Genomic DNA, 11,322 nt, shown 5'->3' with positions numbered 1-11,322 from the left:
ATTCCTGGTCAGTTCGAGTAAACACTTCTTCTCTCACTGCCACCCACCCTCCTCCCACCACCGCCCACCCACCCTCCTCCCACCTTCTTCCTCTCCCTCAGTCTCTCTCTCTCTCTCTCTCATTCACACACACTATTAGGAGCACCACCACAACCACCACACACTGGAGCAGTGCTGACACACATTTCTGAAGACATGTTGGTTAGAATGAGAGCATGATGATGTGAAATGTATGACACTCACCCTTTATGTTTGTACATGTTAAAGTCAGAACAACCTTGAGTAATCCTCCATATTGACTGATTTGTGGAACGACACAGTCTCTGAACAGAGATACCAAATCCATGTTTGTCAATGAATAACAAAGTCTAACAAAGCTTATCCTTGCTGAGACGGCACAAAGATGCCCATGTGTGCTAATCTAATGCTAGATATGAGAAAGAGTTTGACAAATCAGAGTGGGAGCAAACAAAGCAAGTCTCTATTAGATAAAATAATAATAATGATAATAATTTCCTTTCTCTTGTCACCATTTCTTTTACAATAGTTGATTCATATTCTACATCTAATAGGAATTTTGGGCTCCTAAATGCTAGTTTTTCCATGAATTCACTGGATTACTGACATCCAAAGTCTGTGATGTGTCAGTAAACCAGGAGGACGATGCAGCACAGGCTGTTCCCGTGATTCTCACTATCAGGGAAAAACCCAGTGATTGGTTCCTATCACTGGGTTTCCTGCTACTGCCGCTGCTTCTGTGGGGGGAGGTGAGTAGACATTGAACTCCACATTCAAGCCAAACCACATGTGTGCTCGTGAAGAGGGACTTAACAATGGTATTTTGTAGTGGAGGAGCGGGAAAATAGTGAAAGCAGGAGCATTAATGACTTGGTTGGGAGGAGCCAGTCATGGGGCTTTATGCGCTGTACAGCCAATGGATGATCCCATCTGGAATAGGCAGAGACTCAAAAGGGCAGACTGAATCCCTCTGAAAACATGTGACCCTTTCAGAAGACTTGAACTGACTGACTCCACACAGCTGGTCCTCTCCAACTCAATGTTCTGACTAATTACATATCTTGTTAAATAGTTATGCTAGTAGGCTGAAACACATCACTTCACACTGCATCAGTGTGTTTATGTATGGAAGTTCAGTAGAGCGGGAAAGAGGTATTTTGTCACTGTCACTGTCAAATACCACCACACAAGATTTTCCATCTGCACAGTCGAAACATTTAAGTACCAGGATTACCCTTGTAATCCAGTTTGTAAAGATCACACTAAAAGCAGCCCATAAAATTCAAATCTAAAACATCTCCAGAGCAAGATAATCGAATGTAATAGCAATAGAGGAGATGTTCAGAAGCAAATGAAAAAGAATAATGCACGATGGGTTTTGAGTCTGGTGGCTGTGACCCCTATAGCACAACCTTGGTTTCAACCCTCTATTAGCAACAAGTATTCAACATTTCCTGTACATACCTAAGCAGAGATTTACATTGTGAGATGAGAATGAGTTTCATTTTAAGTACTGATCTGAGTTTAACTGTTACTGTAACTCAATCCATGGATTCACCACAGGCTCTGCCGATTTAAAAAATGTTGTCATTGCATTCTCAAATACAGTCCTTGGTCCAACCGCATTAACTCTACAACAGTTTGAACCCCCTGCATCACTGGATGTGGCTATATTTATAGCACTTGTTATAGAAACAGTCAGATGTCTTATATTTTGCACTGACAGGCCTTTGTGTCAGTTATTTTAAAGGATTGGTGGATGTAATGTAGAAGCAGAAAGAATAAATCTTGACTTTCAATGTACTGACGAAGCTACAAAAACAAATGCTGCACTGATCGTCTTGAGGAGACACTCATTCAAACTGAACATATTGCTGGATGGTTTCTTTTTCTCATGTTTAGCTACATTTGAAATACGTATAGTTTTGCTCCAGCACTGTGCTGCTCTGCCCTGGGAAGTGACTGTCTCTGAGGCTGGACAGATCTTCTGTCTCTAAGCTCTAAGCAAGTGTGAGACACATAATCTGCCTTGTGGAGGCTCCAGTTACCTTAAAGAAGCTCATCTCTGTTTCCCTAAATGTATATTTAGAAGTACATCACATACTGTCCAACTCACATGGCACATTCCAAAAATCAGACTGTTGTCCTTGTTGCTGCACAGTGACACTACTTCAATTACTCACAGCACTAATTATAATAGCAAATTTAGTCCCTGGACTTGGAATGAGTAAACGGTCCTCACAGTCTGGTCTGTACTTTTAAGAACTGCGTTTATTGCATGATCCACTTCTGTTGGAAGAAATTATCTGACATATGTTGACGCACATACAAGTCTCTGTCTCCATGAGGTTTATGAGCATTGTCTGCCTGCAGCCCTCTGACCCCAACACACTGTGGACTGCAGACACTGCTGGAGTCCAGCTGGTGACGTGGGGACGCCTCACTGTATGCATTAATACCTTGGACACAGAGCAGGGGGAGAGCAGGCCTGCACACCTTGCTGCACCCGCGGCTGTATGTGTCTCTGGTTATTCTGTTTCACATGCAGACACACACACACACACACACACACACACACACACACACACACACACACACACACACACACAGACTAGGTTTTCATCACTTCTGGAGGCATTACACAGACTTACATTCATTTCCTGGAGACTTATCATAACCATAACCACTACTAGCCTAACCCTTGACCTTACCCTAACCTTAACCCGAGTCTTCACTCTAAAATCGATCTGAAGTCCCCATAATGTGAACAATACATCCACACACTGGTACAGAGCCATATATTTGATCAAAACAGTCATGTCATACACAAATGCAGGACAAATGCACAAAGTTGGCATCATTCTGAAAATGTGTCATTAGTGATTTTCCCTTCAACAGAAACAACAACACTAATCTGACAATATATCACAAATATCATGTGTTATTGTGGTATTGTATACCATATGGGAGATAAACAGCATGAGGTTTCACTCTTGCCTACATTTTCTAGGAGAAATACCTTCATGTGTCGATCTGGCATCCCCACAGATATTTGTTGCCTAATGATCATGATGATGGTTATTGCGGGTGACCGGAGTGTGACTTGAAGTCCTGGTATAGTGCTTCCCAGCTGCTGTGTAATCTGAGCCATGGATAGCGACAGCCGGAGTGGGCAACAGTCGGGGTGTTTGGTGGGGGTATTTAGAGCTCTTCCTCTCTGTCTTTACTCTTGCTCTTGCTCTCTTTCTCTCTCTCAAACTTAATATTTAAGTATAGAGCCGTGCTGCACAGTGGACAGGTCGTGGAACACGATGTCGGCACGCAGTTTTGGGATATTTTTTGGAGTTGTAACTATTCTTGGGACTTTACTGGTTCAGGGTAAGTGCCACAGGGGCAACCTTTTGGCACATCGTCATCGACCGGCTGGCTACCTTCTTATCTGTCAAAATAATCTCATCATGCGCAGGCATAAAATCATTGAGGCAGCCAGCTCCGAGACTCTTACTACATTAATTAGCATGCCAGATAAAACTTTCTATACTTTATGTACATACTGTTGTAATAGTCAAACTGGGTGAGATGATGGAGATTTTAACCAATTTTAAAAGCATGAAAACAATTTTCTTTCTGTTGGCAACATATCTGCAAGCACACATACAGTATATCTACAATATATAGTATATGTACTGTATATACAGCTGTAAAGTGGCTATAAATAGAATTTTTGATCTGATCTGGCTTTTGTGCACATCTGTGCTCTTGAAAGCATTTGTGGCTTTATTTCTGCTCATATACAGTAAATGCACTTTTATTGATACTGATGTTGACAAGGATCATCTGTTCTGTAGCCTGCGGCATGATTTAGTGTTAGTTTTAGTAGAGTTAATGCCATTTATCGGGGCAAAACAAAGTAAGTCAGCATAAAGAAATGCAGAAGGTGATCTGTGCTTTGTCATGAGAGCAGTCTATAAAGCTGTTCTGGTTGACACAGATGGGGCTCTGCGACAGGGGGGCAACAGCAGGCCTGAGAGGCTCCAGCTGCCTAAGAAGCAGAAGTAAAAGCCTATAATATGATGGACGTTTAAATGAAATATGATTTGGGACTGGAAATCCATTTGGTCACTCAGGAGGCAGAGGTATGACAAGTCGCTCTCAACAGTTGTGGACAAATGCCTCTTGAGTCTATCTCCTTGGCAGAGGTCACTAGAGTAGTTAAAAAAAATTCCTCTGTGACGAGGTGCTGGCATGGACAAGATTCATTCTGGAATGTAGACTCTTCATATGATTGGTCTGGCACGTTTACTACGTTACTTGAATAGCACATGGAGTTTGGGAACAGTGTTGTTGGATTGGAGTGTCATTTGCAAACAGGGTGTTTATCACTATCAGATGAAAAAGCACTTGATGAACTTGAGTTGAAGCTGCTGTCAGCCATTTTGTGTCTTTACACTTCAACCTCGACTTGAAGCAATCAGTCTCAGTAATGATTGAGGTGCAGCTGGGTGAAACGAACTAAAAAATAACATTATTGCAACAAAACAAAAGTAAATCATACAAATAAATTGGAATTGATCAGATGTTCATCAACTGGATGAACATCTGACAACATTCAACTGAAAGAAAGGATGCCTGCAGGAAGATGGACCAGACACTTGCTTCCTCTTGCGAGATCAGTTTTAAAATCCTTCTGCATCTAACGTTTGAAACAGTCACATGAATAGGAGCATGCATTTGACAGTGGAGCACAGTCAACTAGGTTAAGCACAGCTTGCCTTTCCCCCAGTCAAAACAATGATGTTGCAATGTTTACCTGTGCGGCCGTGTTGTTCTGACCGGTTGAGCTGCTTGCTTTCTGGTCACCTTAAGGGGTCAGTTCAGGCAAATCATAAAAAAAGCAGCATTTTCTCACTTACAATTAGTTAATCTACCAAGGTTTTAAGATCTCCAACTACTTTGATCAGTGCCCACATCCTCTCGTGGTCTAGTTTCCCATCATCACTCTCCCGTCTCTCTCTGAGCAGGCTTGTCAGCTGCAGAAAGTCGTAAGGTCAAAGCATGGACAGCAGACATTAACTGTACTTTGTTTTCCCACAATAATACCACTTATCCATGTGAGCTGGCTGACAGAACATGTAGAATTACATCACACACTGTGCAACTCACATGGCACACTTTAAAAGTCAGTGTGTTTCTCTCTGCGTTGCTGTAGAACAACATCACTTGCTCTTTGCTCTGCTTACAATATTTATTTGCTTTTTTCTTGAATTCTGCTATGTAAATATGTGCAACATCAGCATTACTTGCAGCTGTCAATCATTAAACTGACTGTTTTGTAGATGGATGCAAAAATCATTGAGTGCCATTCTATTGGAATATTATTGTAGATATACCAAAAAAGGTACAGTAAGCAGGATATCGTCGGGTCACTATGTTTTTATTGTTATCTACCACAGACAGACAGGAATATTAGAGCCTTACAGTTATTTGTGAAAGCATATTTTAGATGGCCATGCTGTGAATTTGCTGTCTCCATTTCAAAAATTTAAGACCTCCATTCTCTACGATCTATTTATACTTTCTAAGCAATGTCCATAATCTCTCTATTAGTATTTGTTTTCCTCCATGATGAAACTGGAGTGTAATATTTGAGAATACATAATTGACAACTGACAAAGCCTTGGGAGGTGAGACATCTCACCACTGTCATTACACGGCCCTCTATGCAGGTTGTCCCAGGGGAGAATAACAATTACAGCTCAAAGCTATGCAACATATTCGTGCCTGATTGGACCGGGCAGACCCGGAAATGAGTTGATCGTACATCCGCACTGCTTCGTAGCATGTGTTACTGTCACCATTTTTGCCTAATGATGATATTGATGATTATTGTTGATGACCTGAGTGTGACTTAAAGTCCTATGTTAGAGTTTCCCAGCTGCTGTGTAATCTGAGCTATGGATAGTGACAGCTGGGAGGGAAAAGGCATTGGGTTGGAAATAACCTCTGCCTCCCTCTCTCTTTGTCTCTCTTGAAGTTTCTACTGAAATAAAGTGTAGCTGAGTACAGTGTGATGATACCATTGCTATTACGTACAGTTGTCGGCATGGTTATTAGTGTTCTTCATGTCATGTCAAGTCATATTTCTACAAAACATTCTGGAAAGCATTTTGAAATTCCACAACAGTTTATTAAAAAATGTATGTACATGTAGATGAAATCAATAAAAGAATATCTTTAAAGACAGACAACACAACACCGTCTTGAGAGAGAATAATGTAAAAAGCTGAAAAGTTTTCTGAATAATATGAAGTGCTCGCCTGTTTATTAGACAATATGTGGAAAACTAGGCAAAGGTTGGCTGTTGTTGATCACATAACGTCCAGCCATCTTAAAACTTTGCCCATTGTGGAATGTTCTAGATATTTTTCTACTCATGTGAATAGCAGTTTTCTGTAATTATGTCCAAAGTAGCTATTCAGTAAGCTATGGACAGGACGGAACTGTAACGACAATATTAATCATTACAGTGTGTTCATGTTTCAGAGTACTGATATGCACATATTTACATTATCTGGCCCAAACTTACTTTACCTGCCTGTCGTACTCTAATTTCTTAACTAAAACTGTAAAAATGCTAAATTGTAAGCCCCTTTCCTCTGGCACCTGCCTCCCCCACCTTGTATCCAGTTTCTCCTCCTCCTGGGCCCAGCGTCACTGTGGAGTTTAAGCACATTTAACTGACTAACAATCTGGCAAACTCACAATCAGCCCAAATACTCACTGGTGCGTCAACCTTCCTGTGAGCCCCTGAGCCCTTTCTGCTGCCTGAGGCTGATGCCAAACCACCCCCACACTGACACACAGTAACGTTTGCTCAACACAGTGATCACAGGGGATGATTACAAGATAAACGCTGAAACACAGTCAGAAAGTAGTGCATGTAGACAAGAATCATCAGTCAGCAAAGTGGCCGAATAATGTTAGCAAAGCAGTAATATTCATCTAAAGTTTGCTGCTATTTGCTAACATTAGCTGCTATAAGCTGGTGGTCCTATTCATGTGCTTATGATGACACCCAACTTTTTATTTACCATATGCATGGCCGTAGTTTCTCCCCCTCCTGTTAAGAAATATTCATCTTATTTCTTGTTTATTCTCTCATGCAGTGCGGTGTAACGAGGAGACACATCTGATCAAAGACTTGTTCAGAGGCTACAATAAGAATATTCGCCCGGTGGTTCATCCTGAAGACAAGGTGGAGGTTCAGATCAAGCTGACCCTCACTAATCTTATCTCTCTGGTGAGCGCTCAATCTTCCTACTTGTTGCAACAAAGCCTGGCTGCAATGACTCCAAACAGCAAATAAGCCTTCACATGATTTTAAAACGGGAGCATGACCACAAGTTCACCATCGCAGGACAGTGGCATTAGTCATCAATCATTCTGGTCACATGAATACAATAATGGCTGTTGGGTTAATGGATTAGTTACTTAGCAGTGCATGTTCAACAACCTACAGCTAAAATATTCATACAATTCTTCTCTTATACTATAGAATGAAAAGGAGGAGACTCTTACGACCAATGTGTGGATTGAGATTGTGAGTATTCCCCCTCTTCATGCTTCTTAGTTTTTAATTGCTTATAGACTGGTGGTGTTCAGGTTCATTTTGCCTGCAGGACTCAGTCCTTTTCACTTTTTTATCCCTCAGTTGTGTCTATGTTTTTACGTCACTGATGACCTTTCTCTCAAATGTACATCTACAGCAATGGACTGATTATCGTCTTGCCTGGAACACATCGGAATATCACGGCATTGATATTATCCGTGTCCCATGCAACACTGTTTGGCTTCCTGACATTGTCCTTGAGAACAAGTAAGATCGTAACAAAGAGTGAAATCCAGCATTTTTCCCTGCCTGCAGCGTCATCATACTGTTTTTGTGTTCTCTGCAGCATTGATGGCAAGTTTGACGTGGCGTACTATGCCAATGTCTTGATCAGCTCCAATGGTTGGATGTACTGGCTGCCTCCTGCTATCTATCGCAGCACTTGCGCCATTGAGATCACCTACTTCCCATTTGATTATCAAAACTGCACGCTGGCATTCAGGTATTTACTTGTTCTATTTCTTATGTGCCTCCAACTCTACTAGGCATTTATAGTTATTTACCCCATTCAGGCTCCATGTCAGCACCCTGAGACAGATCTTTGCTTCACCACCAAGTGCAAAGATCTGTCTCAGGAAACCGAGGTGGAGCCTGGATGGGGTGAACCACGAGTGAAACCCATTAGAAGGCTAGGCACATGTTCATAGAAATGGAGTTACGACCAGGTAACTACTATTTTCTGTTCTATTCTAGATCCCAGACGTACAGTGCCAATGAAGTAGATCTCATCCTGGCTGTTGGAGAAACAGGCGAAACTATTGAGTGGGTGGACATTGATCCTGAGGCTTTCACAGGTACAGTACATCCGCATTCAGTGCCCCAATATTCAAAGCACACAATTCATCTCCACCTTGTTATATTTTCACTCCTCAGAGAATGGCGAGTGGGCCATCGTTCATCGTCCAGCCAGGAAGATGATCAACACACAGTATTCCCCAGATGACCTGGAGTATCAAGAAATCATGTTCAACCTGGTCATCCAAAGGAAGCCGCTCTTCTACATCATCAACATCATCCTGCCCTGCTCCCTCATCTCCTCACTGGTGGTGTTGGCCTACTTTCTACCTGCACAAGGTCTGCGAAGCCATTGTCCAATTCCCTACAGCTGTTATTTCACACTTTATTATTGTTTATTATGGAGCATTATTACGAGGATATTATACCAAGTCTCATAATGAAACATAGAATAAAATATAAATTCATTTTTGTTACTTTTACACTGAACATGTAAGCATTAAAATGGAGCTCAGCAGAGGAGGGTCTAAGGCCTGGATTTGTCTTCACTGTATTGTGTCATCCTTAACTGAAGCCAGATGCTATTATATTAGGTTATAACTACTGCAAATAAAAAGCCTAAATTTACTATGTATATAGCACAGCATAACGTAGCATTCTTTGCTGCATAGTGTGGTGGTCTGTCTCTGAAGTCTCTGTTGTCTCCTTAACAGCGGGGGGACAAAAGTTGACTGTGGCCATCTCTGTCTTGCTGGCTCAGACTGTCTTCCTCTTTCTTATTGCTCAGAAGGTCCCTGAGACATCTCTTTCTGTCCCTCTCATTGGCAAGTGAGTCAGCATGTGTTCCCTGCTGACCCCTGCTGGGTTTTTGTCTTTAATCTGTAAAAGTTTGAGTCTCCTGTTCAACACACATCTTGTCTAATGTCTTCCTCAGGTACCTTATCTTTGTTATGTGTGTCACTACTCTCATTGCCACCAATCAAATTGTAGTGCTGAACTTCTCCCTGCGCAGTCCCAGCACTCATACCATGTCCTATACCATCAAACATGTAAGTACATCCAGTGCAGTCGCGTCAAATGTGCCTGTTTAAGAGTTATTTTATGCCAACAAGCCTAACTATTGTTGTCTTCTGCCACCTCTGCAGATGTTCCTGGAAATGGTCCCTCGCTTTTTAGGCATGTCTCCACTGGTGGATGACAGTGACATGACAACAGAGATGAACGGAATAAGAGAGCGACGGCGCAGCTCCTTTGGCCTCATGCAGAGAGCAGAAGAATATGTACTGAAACAACCCCGCAGTGAAATGATGTTTGACAAACAGAGAGAGAGGCATGGGCTCAAGAATGCAATTGGTAAGATGTCTATTTTTAAAACTATGACTCAGCTCTGAAAACTCACCAGTCATTGAGCCCCAGTCTAATTTCTGAACACATCAACGTTTTTATGCCTCCACGTCAGCGATATCTCAGGAACGCCTGGAGGGAATTCCTTCAAAATTGGCACAAATGTCTCAAGGATGAACTGATTAAATTTTGTCAGTGGAGTTTGTATCACATTTATTCGAATCACTTATATTAGCCACTCATGTATGTATTACAAGCGGTGTTCAACACCTTTTGTGATGCCCATGTCTGCCTCAGGTAATGCAGTGGCATACTGTTGTCTAACTATCAGTGTCTCCTTCATCCTAGAGGATAATATAGATGTCAGCAGCACAGCCAACCTGTACAAGAGTTTGGCCCAAGCTGCACCTGAGATCAAGCAATGTGTTGATGCCTGCAACTTCATTGCTGAGAGTACAAGGCAGCAAAATAACATTGGATCTGTGAGTGTTACTTTAAGCCTTTTTTTATTTACAATATTACTGTTTTGGACATGTCTTTTTATTACATATTTTACAGTTTATGTTTTTAGGTTATCTTAGCTCTTTGATCTCATTTCACTTAAAGGAAATTGAAAGCTGGGTCCTGATTGGGAAGATGATTGACAAGGTGTGCTTCTGGGCTGCCATTCTCCTCTTCATTTTCGGCACAGTGGGGATCTTCTTAACAGGACACTTCAACCGGGCGCCTGAGTTTCCATTTCCTGGACAGACCAAAAAATTTGTGCCGAGTTAAAAAAAACAACCAAAACACTACTTTTTGCTCTGATGAAACATTTCCAAGAGTCGCTGTGCCTCATGCTGTCTATACGGCTGAGCGGTCTTGCTCATTGAGTCTGAGGCTCAGATTCAGGGTTGAGTTAGCAGGGCTTTAATACCAGAGACTTAACAACAAATCTCTCTGTGCTCATTTTCACGTCAGACTTTTCTTTGTGGACATTTGTCAGACAGCTGAGGGTGATCATTGAAACTTGCAACTTGGCTCTAAGTTCTGCATCGTAGTGGATATACGGTACACGTTAAGAGGGTTGATCAGGTCTAGTTAAGAAAGTGGTTTTAAATCATCACCATCATAAATCATACAAAATAGAAGTATTATTTGTCTTATTTTGTGGTATAAAAGAGTTGAAGCAAGTTCAGACTTCAGGTGAAGGCAGTTCCCCGCCACACTGAGAGATTTGCAGCAAAGAACTTTTCAAATAGAAACGACTGTGACATCATGATGAATGACACGGAGCTGAAAGCACTGTGTGAAAATTCATTCACAAATGGCAATAAAGAATTATCATTAACTTTATTTACACATGGTGTGCTAAAGCTGCCCATCTTACATCAGCTTAGACGAATCATCCATGTGTGTTTCACACTGCAAACATATCTGCTAAATTTTCCCTGCATGTACTATGTCTTATGTAAAGAACTTGTACATTTAACTCAAGCAGCCATCTCTGAATCAAAGACTTATTCTTCCTACTAGGACTTATTTATTAGAAACTCTTATTTATCAGAAGTAGATGG

At 41.5% G+C, this 11,322-nt stretch overlaps 1 protein-coding gene across 1 annotated transcript; it reads left to right on the top strand.

Annotated features, from left to right (window-relative positions):
• Window positions 1-3,275: 3,275 nt before the first annotated feature.
• Window positions 3,276-11,317, top strand: chrne (cholinergic receptor, nicotinic, epsilon). Its single transcript, XM_070983024.1, has 12 exons — window positions 3,276-3,396; window positions 7,185-7,318; window positions 7,574-7,618; window positions 7,785-7,894; window positions 7,974-8,129; window positions 8,381-8,481; window positions 8,561-8,761; window positions 9,136-9,250; window positions 9,357-9,471; window positions 9,568-9,775; window positions 10,115-10,248; window positions 10,373-11,317. The coding sequence occupies exons 1-12, from the start codon at window positions 3,330-3,332 to the stop codon at window positions 10,538-10,540; spliced, it is 1,554 nt and encodes a 517-aa protein (XP_070839125.1). The 5' UTR covers window positions 3,276-3,329; the 3' UTR covers window positions 10,541-11,317.
• The last annotated feature ends 5 nt before the right edge of the window (window positions 11,318-11,322 follow it).

Source organism: Chaetodon trifascialis, chromosome 16 (genome assembly GCF_039877785.1).
Source record: "Chaetodon trifascialis isolate fChaTrf1 chromosome 16, fChaTrf1.hap1, whole genome shotgun sequence".
NCBI lineage: Eukaryota > Metazoa > Chordata > Actinopteri > Chaetodontiformes > Chaetodontidae > Chaetodon > Chaetodon trifascialis.
Note: the sequence above shows the minus strand (reverse complement) of the source record. Positions and strands in the feature narration are given on the sequence as shown.

Excerpts from the sequence above, each read along its gene's own strand:
- chrne (XM_070983024.1), top strand. The coding sequence starts at position 3,330 with ATGTCGGCACGCAGTTTTGGGATATTTTTTGGAGTTGTAACTATTCTT. Across the intron at positions 8,482-8,560 it reads TGATCCTGAGGCTTTCACAG|AGAATGGCGAGTGGGCCATC; the intron begins GTACAGTACATC and ends TTCACTCCTCAG. Across the intron at positions 10,249-10,372 it reads AGCAAAATAACATTGGATCT|GAAATTGAAAGCTGGGTCCT; the intron begins GTGAGTGTTACT and ends TTTCACTTAAAG.